Genomic DNA, 15,736 nt, shown 5'->3' on the forward strand with positions numbered 1-15,736 from the left:
TGCTGATAAGCTAAGTTAAACAGAGAAAGAAATCTAAAAAAACAAAATTTATTTTAAGAAATCTAAAAAAAATATGTATTTTTTTAAATCCATATAGAGAACAGATTGGTAGTTGCCAGAAGTGGGGGCTGGTGGATGGGAAAAATGAGTAAATTTTATTTTTAAAAGGTAGAAAAAGAGGCCCTGGGCAGTGTTCCCAGTGGTTAGAGTCGGCCCATGCACCAAAGGGTCGCAGGTTCCATTCCTGGTCAAGAGCACATACCTGGGTTGCAGGTTCAGTCCCCACATGCAGGAGGCAACCTGTCAATGTGTCTCTCTTACATCAATGTTCTCCCCCTCACCCCAGTAACCCTCCCTCCCTTCCACTCTAGCTAAAAGCAATGGATAAATATCCCCAGGTGAGGATTAACACAAGAAAAAGGCAAAAAAAAAAAAAAAGCGGGTGGGGGGAATAAATACTTGACAAATAGACTGTTTATTATTCTCACCTATAGGGCACACTGTTATTGCTGTTGACATCAACTATAGACTTTCCTGGTGATACAGGTACAGGTGGGTTTGGTGGATTCTGAGGGAGAAAAATACCAAGGTAAAATAAAACCCAATATAAAGCAAATCTTTAAAAATAAGACCTTAAATGCTTTATCAAAATATTATCTGTTACTTCTATAATTCCATGAAAAATATTATTAGTTGAGACAAGAATCTGAATCTTGGAATTGCCACTTGTTAGCTGTCTTAAGCACAGTACTTAATGGAAACAACTGCTTATTATACAAAAGACAAATGTAATAATTCTGATACCTCAGTTTTTTGAGATGAGGAAATAAAATGAAGACTATGAAAATGGTTTACATGCTGTAGGGCTCAATAAACAAAATAATAAAAATATTAATAATAAACCAGATATACTCATTCAATAAATATCTAGTGAATGTCTACATATACTTTACTAGGCATAGCAAATAAAAATGGTTCAAAAAAGATTTATACAAATTTTCTAATATAAGAAATAAAATAGCTCATTTTACACATTATGACAAAGAAACAAAGTTGAGAAAGTGGAATTTAAAATCAGAAAATTACGTAATTGAAAAAAAACTATAATAAAAAATCTTTGGATATGTCTAAGTGAGTTTGGGGAAATTAGTCTATATAGAACAAAGGAAAAAACCAATTGTCAGTTACTCAAGAAAAAAGAGAGAAAACAGAATTTTAAAAGTTAAGTAAAAACAATATAGAGATGAAGAACAAATTATTAGTTGCGGGGGGAAGGGAGTCAGTGGGGGTGGAGGGACAAGGTAAGGTTGAAACTATAAAATTGTTTTTAAGTCAAGTGAGAAAATGAATCAAGACAGAAAAATCTTGTAGAAATAGTGATTATTAATGAAATAATTATTATTGGCAATTATCATGTGCCAGATAATGGATCTATCAATACAAAAAGAAATGTGAATTGCTCAAATGGGGAAAAAAGTCAAGAGGAAGAGAAAGAAATTCAACTGAAAAACTATAAAGCAACATGCAAATGCTATATTAAAAATATGTACTGCATGCCCCAGCTGGTGTGGCTCACTTGGTTAAATGTCATCATCGTGCACCAAAAGGTAGCCAGTTCGATACCCGATCAGGGAGGACACATGCCCAGCACAAGCTCAATTCCTGTTGGGATGCATGCAGGAGGCAACCAATCGATGTTTCTCACATCCATGTTTCTCTCTCCCTCTCCCTTTCTTTCTTTCTAAAAATCAATAAAAACATATTTTTAAATTTTTTTTAAATAATGTACTACAGAGTAACTAAGGAAACAACAAAAAGAAAAACTAGACTATAGAATAGTGTTTATGTTATGCTACCATGTTTGGACTTAACGTACAAAGTATAAGAAAGGAAGGGCAGAACGGGGCTATTGAAGGCAGTGGAATACTAAAACAATAACAAGACTAGACTAGGACAAATCCCAAAAAACATAATTTTTTAAAAAAAATATATTTTTATTGAATTCAGAGAGGGAGAAAGAGAGAGAGAGAGAGATAAAAACATCAATGATGCGAGAGAATCATTGATCAGCTGCCTCCTGCACACCCACTACTGGGTATCGAACTCACAACCAGGGCATGTGCCCTTGACCGGAATCAAACCCGGGACTCTTCAGTCCGCATGTATAGAAAATACGGCTTCAAGAATGCCATAAAATAAAAGTAATTGATATGTGTTAAAATGTGAAAACAGTAATTGAAAATTAGGAAAGGGTTAAAAATTAATTATAGAGCTGCAGAAACAACATACAGTAAGTACAGTGAATGAGAGCAAACTTCAGAACTGTAATAAAGGAAGTGTTTCCTCCTAATTCAGCATTAACTAAGATTATCAGTTAGAGCTAAATATTAATTGTGCAACAACAGAAATTCTTACTTCTTGTCTTTTCTTAAGATCTTCTTTGGCTGCTCCAAAGCGTTTGGTTAACCTGGCTATCTTGGCCTACAAAAAGCAAAAATGGAAACAGAACCCAAGTGGCATTATAGCATTAAAATGGAACCCATATAACAAGAAACTCATAGATAACAGGATCCTCAAAGATAGCAAACAGCAAAAAAGTAAATAAAGTAAGCTGACTGTAAAAATATATATTTGAAAAACACAGAAAATTATAATGAAAACTAAAATGGCCTTAAATTTGATACCCACAGGTGAACACTCTTATAAGGTTAGCTTTTTTCCTCCTAGAACTATGGATGCTTGCTCATAAACCAGTACATTTCTGAATATGTATGATTTTTTTGTTATTTTTTAAACATAGTTGTAATCACACTTTACTTTCTCACAAGAGAATTTTGTAGTAGCAAAAATAAGCATATCTGTAAGTAATAAAGATCCCTTGTCAATACTACTTATGGGTACATGTATAATATATTGAATCAGTATATACCACTGACTTTATATATATACAGGCAGTCCTCGGATTACATCGGACTCGACGGACATCGTTTCATGGTTACATCGCCATCTCCCATTTATTTTTAAAAAATAAAATGAAAAAAAAGGTATGTGTTTTATGTTTTTTATTATTTATTTACCACAAGTAAAGGTCAGGAATTATCTTTCTTTTAAATTTTTTTTTTACTGTTTCACTTCATTACTGCTGTGTATGTGCTCCATGTGAGTGACATAGGTGCTTAGTAGGTGGGTTCCGCTCTTACGGCGTTACATCGCGCTGCTACACCACGCCATAGGAACAGATCTCCAACGTAACCCAAGGACCTACTGTATATCATATATATTAAATCATATATATTTCACTTTCCAGATTGATGTCAATGTTCCTCAATGTATTGCCATAGTCAAATAACACTGCAATTAATGTTTGCTCTTTCACATGATTTCCATAGACAACATTCAGAAATAGAATTCCTAAGTTAAAGTATATTTTTAAGGCTCTTATCTAAATGCTTTTCAGAAAGGTTTTGCTCATTTATAATTTCAATAGCAGTTATATAAGTGCTCATGTAGTATATTACTCTGAAACATTTAATTTCATTATTCTGTTATTCTTTAATAATCTGACAAAAATTTTACCTTGCTAGTATTAATATATCAGTGAAATTATTTTATCATTTGTACTGCTTACATAAACTAACTAAACACATATTTTGCCCAAATACATATTCACAGAAAATTTTAAATTAGAACAGAAAGAAAAAAAACTAAAAAAATTATCACATCACCACATGTAAAATCTTTATATTTCCTTTAAGTCTTTTACTAAGTGATATTCAATTTATTTTTTATTTTTTATCTTCACCCGAGGATATGTTTATTGATTTTAGAGAGAGAAGACGAAGGGGGGGGGGGAGGGAGAGGGAGGGGGGGGGGGAGAGAGAGAGAGAGAGAGAGAGAGAGAGAGAGAGAGACGTGAGAAACACCGATCAGTTGCCTCCTATGTGTGCCCAGACCAGGGATCAAACAAGGAATCCAGGAATCAACCCTTTTGGTGTATGAGAAGAAACTCCAACCAACTGACTCACCCAGCCAGGGCAGTCAATTCTTTTTACTACTATTGCTACTGCAATTTTATATCTAATATATTTTCAAAAATTATAAACTAAGCTTCTAAATGTATTCATGAGGCTTAAGGAAGAGCTCCTCCAGGGAATTTCTTCTAGCTAATATAAGTACATCACTTTAAAAAATGGTATTATCTATTTTTAAAGTTCCTTTCAGAAAGTAGTCACTTCCAAAGGAGACCCCAAACCTTCCAACTTATTTAAGCCCACTCACAAGCCTAAACAATCACCTGTGATTCCCAAAATGAAGATTTTCCTCAGGACTTAGTTATTTATGATTATTAACACCCAACGATAGAACAGAATGATTTTATATTCTTAATATGGATTTACCTTTCTGTGACTAAAATATTTCATGCAATTTTTTCAAAAAAAGGTATGTAAAAAGATGTTTTTTATACCCCAACTTATACAAGAATCTTTCATTTTTAATTTAGTCAGACTACCTAGTGGATATTCTATAAATTGTTTTGTATGTAACGTAATACTATTTTTATTTAAAAATGAAAACTAATTAAAAAATTATTTTTTAAAATTTCTTTTTGTTTGTTATGTACAGGTGAATGTCTACAAGGATAAATACCAACGTAAAAGTGGTTACCTCTAAAGATTAGGATCGGCAGACTATGAGGGAGAATATACAGAGAAGGACTTCATTTTCATATCATATACATCTATAGTATTTAAACACTTTTTAAAAAAGAATTTTATCACTTGAAAAAGTAAACTATTAGCGGAGAATGAAAACCAAAGTTTTGAACATGGACTTACCTTTTGCCATTTATTATTCTTAAAAGAAAAAAAGAACAGTCTTTTTGTTGTTTTAATCTAGGAAAATAACAATTTTTTCTAAATTATAATTCTAAATATCTGCCATCGTATGCCTAAGATTGAATTTCTATTTTGGCAAGTACTCTGTGATTCTTTTTTTAAAGGCTACGAACAGCCCGGCTGGCACGGCTCAATGGCTGAGCATTGACCTATGAACCAAGAGGTTATAGTTCGATTCCTGGTCAGGGCACATGTCCGGGTTGCAGGCTCGATCCCCAGTGTGGGGCATGCAGGAGGCAGCCTACCAATGATTCTCCTCAACATTGACGTTTCTATCTCTCTCTCCCTTTTCCTTCCTCTCTGAAATCAATAAAAATATATTTAAATAAAAAGAAAAAGAAAATAAAGGCTACGAACATTTTTTTTAGTTCAGGACAGTCATAATCTATTATTATGTATTTGATTACTTCTATTTCATTTGCTCTTGGTTTCCCCATTCGGGCATATCTATAATTTCCTGGTAATGGCATAATGGTAGCTATTTAATATAAGTTGCACAACTGTTGGGATTCAGACACATTGGACCTTGTTTAGCAAAGTGGATTAATATATAAGGAATAACTTACAACAAATATTACTTAACTAGAGGCCCAGCGTGCAAAATCGCGTGGCCCCGTCCACCCATGTGCGCTTCCCGACGCCTGCGCCCGCTGGCTACCAGCTCTGCTGCAATCGGGGGCCTGTGGGCTGCAGGGGAGGGACTGAGAGGTGCTCCATGCACTTCATGGTGACGGTCGTTTGGTCGTTTTGGTCGTGACAACTCTGGCCTTTTATTATTATGATTAGGATACTTATGGCAAGTGAGATGATACCAGCCTTTCTTCAGTGACTAAAAAACTATTTAAGAAGTACTAAGTATATAATTTCTGAGGCTCTATTATGGGTTAAGCTGTGTATATCCAAATCTCCTATACTACATCCAAACCGCAAGTATCTCAGAATGTGACCTTATTTGCAAATAGGTAGATGCAGAGGTAATTAGTTTATATGAGGTCATACTGAAATAAGGGTGGTCCTCAATCCAACGTATCCTTGTAAAAAGGGGAGATTTGGATACAGACACAAACAGGTACAGACAGAGTCACGTGAAGATAAAGCCAGAGATCAGGGTGATGCATTTGCAAGGCAAGGAACACTCATAACTGTCAGTAAACAAACCATCAGAAACCAGAAGAAACACATGGAACAGATTCTTCCTCATACCTCTCAGAAAGAACCAGTCCTGCCAACACCTTGATCTACAACTTTTAGCCTCCAGAACTATGAAACAATACGTTTCTGTTATTTAAGCCACCCAGTTAATGGCACCACTTTTATGGCAGTCCTAGGAAACTAACAGAGGCTCCTCTTACTTCTAAAATTTAGAAGTTAGATATATTTTATTGTCAAGTTCAAAAATGTATCACAAACAATAAGTTATAAAATACATATACAAAAAAAATTCATATACAATTCAAGTCAGTGTACAAACCTGTAGTTCAGTAAGAACTGTTTTATGCCTCTTATTACATTCGATCTTTTCCACTCGTGTTTTCAACTCTGCCAAAGTCTTATCAAATACAGCACACTGTAGTGCACGCAATTTTTCTTCCAGCAACCATTGTACAACCTAAATAAATACACATTCCTTTGTTACAAGCAAAGAAGGCATTTCAGCAAGCACTGAACAGTAACTATCCCTAAGTACTATGTAAAACTAGGTTAATGAAAAAAAACAGGCTAGGATCCATAACACAATGGATGCGCTGAAATCCTCTACTTCTAGATATATACCTACTGAAAAAGAATAATATATGAAAAAAGTAGAAAATTTTCAGAGGGTGAAATTTAAAAATAATTTGAGGTTTTATTATTTTCTTCCCATACACTCAATCATAATTTAAAGGACACAAATTAAAGAACAAGATTTTTAAATTTCTAATCTGTTCCAGATATTTTTGTGAGATACTTATAGTGCACTATAAAATTCCTGTAAAACATTTCTAAATGCATACTTATAATTTCCATTTTTATCTCATTATGGACCTATAACAAAGAGGAAACATGGTACATGTCCATGAATCATACTTGAATGACACTGTTCAAGAGAAGTAAACTCTCAATACACATAAAAGTTTTCAAAATTCTTTCACAGAGCTATCTTCATATTTCTAACAGCTCTATAAGAAATACTAAATAAACATTATTTATCTTCATATGACAAATAAATTTAAAAAACTGGAAGAAAAAAAGCTACTTTTCTTACTGCCTCACTATTCCTTTTCCTAGTATGGATATTTATATTTATCTTAGTGGACGCATACTGGTCTAAAAACTAGATTATTTATAAGTTTTATCATTAAATTGATAAGAACTTGAAAAATTAATTTCACCTGAGTTGCATATTCCCCTCTTAAAAAGGAATTTGTCATAAACATTGGTGTAAACATTTTGAAAATATATTAAATAATGCATATTTTCAGTTGTATGTATAGTTTAGCAGATTGGGGGGATGTCAAAATCTGAACTTCACTCTTTCTCCCTAGTCCTTGGAAAGCCTTGTCTCTACCATTTTTAATACTAAGTCTAAAGTACATAACAAAAATTCAGAATGTAGGGACTTATAACCATGAAACCAGCTTATTATAAAGATTAAAATAGTAACATATAAGATTAATGTTTCTATTACAATAAAGTTCAATATAGCAGAAAAGATAAAATCTGAAAACTAACAGTTTTGTTACTAAAGTAAATAAAAGACATCATCAAATCTCCCTTCCAATTTGATAATTACTACCATATCTAAAATAAATTATGTAGCTTTAAAAAGAGAAATTTTAGGCGCCCTCTTAGCGCAATAGGCAGCACGTCAGTCTCATAAAAAGAGAAATTTTAAAATTAAATTATTAAAAAGAATAAGCTCAACCACTTTAAGTTCTCTTTTTCTGTGACCTATTTCAGTAAAATACAAAGAAAAAAATTTTTCAAGATCTAGAAAAATAAAGATGGTGGTGCTTTTTACTTAATATGGTTTTCAATTTATAATCTATAACACCTTTTGCAGCTTCTGGTTAATATCTCCTTTGGCTGTAATCTTTACTTGAAATTCTGCCTCATATTCTTCTTCCACGTATCGACGACGTTTGGACTGTACATTGTCCATGTCCTCAGATTTAGAACGTTTTCTTCTGGAAAATTCAACTGAGGACAAAAAGCATAATGATCTGTCAGGTGTTTTTTATTATATAACTTAATGCCAATTCTCCATCCTAAGCAAAATATTATTTCTAGCTATCACAATAGCATTATCAATCAATTATTTTGTGAATTACTTTTGAGATCAGAAAAATAGACAGGTAGCTTTTAGCTTTCAACTTGAAATGATTTTCAATATGCTAAAAAAGAATTTCCTAATGGCTAAGCAATGTACACTGTAAATACAAAATATCTTATCATTGAAATCTTCCTATTAATCACTTAAAAATGTGATTATGAAATGAGAAGAAATAATCTTATACTGATTCCCATTGCTAAATATTATAGTGAACACTAATCCTCTGACAACATACAGTATTCAGTCTCTGTCACAGATTTTTAACAACTGTGTGCAGCTTTAACTATTTAATTCTTCTTCCTCAGTAAACATTTCCCTCAGTAAATCTAGAAAAAAACTCCTACTTAAATATCAGCCTCAGGCAAATAACATGATAAATGTTATTCTTTTTTTAAAAAATAATAGAAATTCTTAACATATCCTAATGAATTTCAAATATATAAAAATAATAAAATTAATGACAATTATAAAAGTGTATTTGGTAAAGAATAAATATTCAAAGATCTTCACTTAGAAAATTTCAATTTCAAATAGTGTCAATATTCATGAGCTCATAAGCAAATTTTAACTGGTTTCTTTTTCAATACATAAAAAGTGAACCCCTGGCCAGGTGGCTCAGTTGGTTGGAGTGTCACACCATACACCAAAAGGTTGTGTGTTCAATTCCCAGTCAAGGCACATGCTTAGGCTGCGGGTTCAATCCCCTGTCAGGGTACGCATGGGAGGCAGGCTATCAATGTTTCTCTCTCACATTGATGTTTCTCTTTTTCTCTCCCCCAACATCCCTTACTCTCTCAAAAAATCAATGAAAACATAATCTTGGGTGAGGATTTTGAAAAATCAAGTGAAAATATTAAAATCTTTACACTTATTAAAGGCAAGTGACCACACCTACCAGTCTCCACTTTACTCTCTATCCATATCTATGTGCCTATTTTTAAAATCCAGTTATACTCTATGACAGTGATGGCGAACATTTTGAGCTCGGCGTGTCAGCATTTTGACAAACCCTAACTTAACTCTGGTGCCGTGTCACATATAGAAATTTTTTTCTATTTGCAACCATAGTAAAACAAAGATTTATATTTTTGATATTTATTTTATATATTTAAATGCCATTTAACAAAGAAAAATCAACCAAAAAAATAAGTTCGCATGTCACCTCTGACACACATCATAGGTTCGCCATCACTGCCATGACTTCACTTATAATCATAACTTTAAGTTATACATAGAGCGCAGTATGAAGGGATAGTTACAGAACCCAGGTTTCCTGACTTCTAGTCCAATGATCTTCCTATAAACTTAGTAATACTCAGTCCCATCGTTTCCCACAAAGTTTAAGAACCTTAAGGAGAGTGAGACACATACTTCCATTCACTAATATCACCCCAGAAAAAATCCTTATAGTCTCATGCTTTAAACATAAATCTAAAACAATTTCTCTCAAGATAGTAAGACAGTACCAAAATATGAAGCTTAAATCTTTCTTATGGAACAAGAGAAAGTATAAATAAAATAAAACACTGAAGTTTATAAAATAATCTTTTCAAAGATCCTTAGCCATCAACAAAATGATTTAACGGTGGCTTACTTAAATTGCAAAGTTTTATAATCATCTCATGGACATAAAAGTATAGTCCACAGTCTTCAAACTAGAATGAATGATTTACTATTTTTCAAACCAGTTCAGTTTTTTTGTACATGCTTACTTTTCTTAGAAGTTCTTTCATCTTCATGTACTACTACTTGCTCTTCTTCCTCTGGTTTCCTGTCCTTTTCATTATTTTGAACCTCTGTAACAAAAAAGAGAACAGAAAACATTACTTCCATTAGAATTCATAACAGCACATGAAAATTTACACTTTTGGTATAAATATTCAGTTAATAATTGTTTATGAAATCAGTCTCAAGATATGAAATTTTAGCAATTAAAAGGGAGCATGAACTGGTAGAAATGAATGACCAAGTCCACTTTCAAGTGTTCCTACAAATTCATTAATAATCTCTTAACATGGACAAAAATTAATAGTACAGATTTTTTAAAATAAATATTCCTACTTAGTAATTTACTGTCAGCCACAGATTACGAAAATATATTAAGAACTACCGTAAAGCAATTAGACTCCCTACATTTAATTACTAAAACTAAAAAAGGGATTATGACTATTATAAACCACTGGCAAACTACTGCCAAAACACCTAATTATTTTGACCAGACAGGTTGAACCATTGTTATTCAATGGTTATGGGACAGTTCATAAAGGAGGAATGGAAAAGCTATCCTAAAAATAATGATCATTTTACTTAAAAGTAATAGCTACTTTGATACCAGTCCCAACAACCAAGCTAGGTGCTTAACATATATTATTTCATATACTCAGTATAAGTTTACACTACACACAATATTTTTGTCATCATATAGATGAGGAAAGTAAAGTTCAGATAAGCTGTTTTCACTAGAGGCATTTAAAATACAACAATTAAAGAGTGCTACCCAAAAATATTGTTAAAAGTGTCTATACAATTTCACTGCTCTAACAAAATCCCAGAGGTACCACAAATAGCCTTTGGCCAATCAACCTATATCTCATCTACTAATCAATCATTAAATGGGAGAGAAGAACAAATCACAAATATGTTTGGGCTTCCGTTTTATCCCCCTTTACATCACTGCAACTGGCTCCCCAGTCGCTTCAATAAGGCATGCTGTTTAATCATATTCTGTAACCAAAATAAAATAAGCAATCACAAGGTGCACTATATAAAAATTTTGATATGGCATTTCTTATGCAAACACCAGGGTTTTCATCCCAACAGCCTTGTGGATAGAAAGTCAAGTTAAAAAAAACTTAAAAGACCTTTTAAGTGGAAACAGGCGAAGACCAGGATCACAGATGAACCTATTAAAGCTCTTACAAATACAATTTTCACACTAATAAAACAATAAAGTTGTAAAATGTGACTATAGTAAAACAAAGCAAAATAAAACAAAAAAGCTAGCACTATAGATAGATAGATAGATACATAGATAGATAGATAGATAGATTAAAACTATTTTTAAACTTTAAAATAAATGAGTATTAGAATATTAACTTTCCATTTATCATCCTATGCTCATTAGAAATGTTTCTAAAATCTCATGCCTCAATCCTAGTTTCAATTAAATGAAAATTTATTTTGCTCCCTTGTAGGCTACAAACTCATTACAAAGCATTTTTTCTATATACAGTAGTATTTAGTTTTCCAAATATTTCTGATTTTAATACTGAAAATGATGACAGGTCCTGAGTTTCCTAGTCCCCAGTTTCCAGACACATGAATAAACTGGGTTGTCTGTAATGGTTTACAGTCTTTGTTGAGCAAATCATCTTATCACCCAAAGAACAAAATTAGCCATGGCTCCAATTAGGGTAACTGCAAGCCAGATAATCTAGAACACAGCAGAGGCAATTGGCCTGGTTTAGTCTACCTCTTTTATGCATATATTAGCTCCCTCTTGTCTTACAGGTAAATCAAGCTTAGCTTAAGATTCTTTCATTTTACTCAAAACCTCCTCCTATCACCTAATTTCCATTTTCCATATATGCTTAGAAGATATGCCTGGATTCTCACCCCTTAAAATACTCATTAGGATTTTAGAATAGACACATAGAATTAAAATTTATATTCTATGTTTTACTTAAAGAACTCTGGATAAGAAAAATGGTATTAACAGATTCTACAGAAAGGAGTAAGGCCCTATATTTCTTTACTTTTTGTTCCTAAAGTCTCAAGAGAATCTGAGTGTACCTCCTTCAACCCAGAATAATAAACAAAGGCCCATGTGCATACATTTTTATATATAATTTAAAGTAGTTCCTGAGACTTCTGAAACTCATCTGGATGCTTAAAACTGCCTTCATTCACAGATAGTTTCTGCTGTAATTCTTCTGGTATTGAGTATAGCCTCATTACAAACTGCCATGTTTCATAAACAGTTCTAAGTGTGGGATTCTTCAATCAGACTAGACCAGCAATTTTCAACCAGTGTGGTGCAGCATACTGATGTACTATAAGAATTTTTAAAACATGCAATGCCTGCCCTGGCTGGTACTGCACAATGGTTAGAGAGTAAACACATGAACAGAAGGGTCCCGGGTTTGGTTCACAGTTAATGGCACATACCTGGGTTGCAGGTTCAATCCCCACCCCACAGTTGGCATTCGAGAGACAACCAATCTGTGTGTCTCACATATCAATATTTCTCCCTCCCTCCTTCCCTCCCTTTCCTCCCTCCCCTTCCTCCCTCTCTTTCTCCCACTCTAAAAATCAATGGGGAAAATATCCTTGGGTGAGGATTAACAAAAGAAACAAAACACACAACAAACAAATATGCAATACCTGACTATTTAGTCAGGGGAACTGACCTCTTTTCCCTTCAACTGTCAAATAAAAAAATGACAACAGCAAACATAATACCCATCCATTGTGCATGAATCAAAACTATATCTGTTTTTAATGTTACATTGACAAAAAATATAATATATATTTTGGTATGCCACAGAATTTTAGTAATTACTTTATATGTGCCATGAGATGAAAAAGGTGGGAAATCCCTGGACTAGACAGTAAGCTCCCTAGGAGCAGGTACCACATCTTAAAACTTTAGTAATCCTAAAAATCTATGGGAAAAGAGCCGAGACAAAAATGTTTAATATCTATCTGATAACCATTATTTTAATAAGATTCCATTAAATAAAGGTAGAAAAGGTATGCTATAGAGGATTAAAAGACAGAATTTATATCAGGAAATTAAATTTCCCATTTTCAGAATTACCTTCTATAGAACTTTACTCCAAGAAAATATAGACAAAACTGTTGCCTTGGATCAGGGTTTGGCAAACATTTTTTATTTAATCAATGACAAAAAAAAAAAAAGGTAAACAAATGGGTCTGGCTATATCCCAATAAAACTTTATTGACAAAAACACACAAGGCCTAAGGCCAAAATTTGCCAATCCTCTGCCTTAGATTATTGGCTCTGTAAGAACATTTAAAACAAAACAAAAAATTCCTTCCCAAAATGGCAGCAGAGTAAGTGGAAGCTACAAGGACCAAACTGGAATTACAACTAAAATACAGAAACACCATCCAGAATAATCAACTGAAGACTAGCTGGAGGGAACCCTGATAACCAAGGACGGAAAGTAGAGACTGCATAGAGACTTGTAGGAAGTGCAAAGGCGCGAAAGGACTGTCGAGGCTTCCACAGACAGCAACTGAATTTCCGGAGAGATATCTCAGCTGTGGGGCATTCCCACTGAGAACTCTAGGGTCTAAACCACAAGCTCAGTGGCCCAGCCCAGAGCACCAGAACTGAGAAAGGTGGCCATATAACAACTGGCTGTGAAAAGCAGCAGGATTCAGATGACTGGAAATGCAGGCACCCACTTAAAGGGCCAATGCACAAAATTTGGTGTGCAGCCACTAACCTAGGGGTTCAATCCTCATCCTATATAATAAAAGACTAATATGCAAATCTACCAAACAGCAGAACGAATGGTCACTATGATGTGCACTGACCAGCAGGGGGCAGACACTCAATGCGTACCCACAGGGGGAGCGCCGCTCAGCCAGAAGCCGAGCTCATGGCTGGCAAGCGCAGTAGTGGCAGGAGGAGCCTCTCCCATCTCCACAGCAGCGCTAAGGATGTCCAACTGACGGCTTAGGGGAGTGGGCCAAAGCTGTCAGTCAGACATCTCCTGGACTGCAAGAGGGTGCAGGCTGGGCTGAGGGACCCCCCGAGTGCACAAATTTTGTGCACCAGGCCTCTAGTCTTGGATAAAAACTCTCAGCAAACTGGAAATAGAGGGATCATATCTTAACATAATAAAGGCCATATATGACAAACCTACAACCAACATCATACTCAATGGGCAAAAACTAAAGTCATTTCCCCTAGGAACAGGAACAAGACAGGGATGCCTACTTTCACCACTCTTATTCAACATAGTACTGGAAGTGCTAGCCACAGCGATCAGACAAGAAGAAGAAATAAAAGGCATTCAAATTGGAAAGGAGGAAGTAAATCTCTCATTATTCATGATACAATATCAATATCAGATACATGATATTGTACATAGAAAACCCTAAAGATTCCACCAAAAAACTCCTAGATTTAAATGAATTTGGCAATCTAGCTGGATACAAAATTAACACTCAGAAATCAATGGCATTTTTATACACCAATAATGAATTCTCATTAAGAGAAATTAAACAAACAATCCCAATTACCATTGGAACAAAAAAATTAAGATACTTAGGAATAAATTTAACCAACAAGGTAAAAGACTTGTACTCGGAAAACTACAGGACATTGAAAAAAAGACATAGAGGAAGATATAAACAAGTCGAAGAATATACCATGTTCATGGATTGGGAGAATTAACATCATTAAAATGTTACTACCCAAAGCAATAGATTCAATGTAATCCCTATTAAATTACAGAGACCTCAAAAAACAACATTAGACAAAAGAGGCAAGAGCATACAATGGAGTCAAGATAGTCTCTTAAATAAATGGTGTTGGGAAAATTAGACAGACACATGCAAAATAATTAAACTAGATCACCAACTTACACCATACACAAGAAAAAAATCAAAATGGATAAAAGACTGGATGTGAAACCATAAAAATCCTAGAAGAAACCATAGGCAGCAAAATCTCAGACATCTCTTGTAGCAATATATTTGAGGATACATCTAGGAGCAACGGAAACTAAGGAGAAAATAAACAAATAGGACAACATCAAAATAAAAAGCTTCTTCATAGCAAAAGAAACCATCAACAAAATGCAAAGCGAGCCTACTGTATGGGAGAACATATTTGGCTTGATACATCTGATAAAGGGTTAATATCCAAAACATATAAGGAACTCAGACAATTTAACAAAGGGAAGACAAGCAATACAATTAAAAAGTGGGCGTAAGACCTGAATAGACATTTCTCTAAAGAAGACATACAGATGGCCAAGAGACATGAAAAAATGCCCAAAATCACTAATCATCAGAGAGGTGCAAATTAAAATGACAATGAGGTATCACCTCATTCCTCTCAGAATGGCTACCATCAATAAATCAATAAATGACAAATGCTGGAGAGGATGTAGAGAAAAGGGAACACTAATACACTGCTGGTGGGAATGCAGACTGGTACAGCCATTATGGAAAACAGTATGGAGTTCCCTCAAAAAATTAAATATGGAACTGCCATTTGACCCAGTGATCCCACTTCTAGGAATACAACCTAAGAAACCCAAAACACCAACCAGAAAGAATGTATGAACCCCTATGTTCATAGGAGTACAATTTATAATAGCTAAGATCTTGAAACAGCCCAAGTACCTATCAGTAGATGAGTAGATAAAAAAGCTGTGGTACATTTATAACATGGAATACTATGCAGCTATAAAAAAAGAAGAATCTCTGACCCTTTGAGACAGCCTGGAGGCACCTGGAGAGTATTATGCTAAGTGAAATAAGCCAG

General features: G+C 34.1%; 1 protein-coding gene across 2 annotated transcripts in view; it reads right to left on the reverse strand.

The window, feature by feature from the left end:
* LOC118650026 (activating transcription factor 7 interacting protein) overlaps window positions 1–15,736 on the reverse strand; it is a 120,694-nt gene that overhangs the window by 41,685 nt on the left and 63,273 nt on the right. For both annotated transcript variants that reach the window (XM_036297763.1, XM_036297762.1), the window contains 5 exons: window positions 9,921–10,004; window positions 7,930–8,075; window positions 6,367–6,504; window positions 2,416–2,481; window positions 489–568 (listed from right to left, as the gene is read on the reverse strand). In XM_036297763.1, coding sequence (XP_036153656.1) covers window positions 489–568; window positions 2,416–2,481; window positions 6,367–6,504; window positions 7,930–8,075; window positions 9,921–10,004 — 514 coding nt within the window. The remainder of the gene's footprint in view (window positions 1–488; window positions 569–2,415; window positions 2,482–6,366; window positions 6,505–7,929; window positions 8,076–9,920; window positions 10,005–15,736) is intronic.

Source organism: Myotis myotis, unplaced genomic scaffold, assembly GCF_014108235.1.
Source record: "Myotis myotis isolate mMyoMyo1 unplaced genomic scaffold, mMyoMyo1.p scaffold_m19_p_3, whole genome shotgun sequence".
NCBI lineage: Eukaryota > Metazoa > Chordata > Mammalia > Chiroptera > Vespertilionidae > Myotis > Myotis myotis.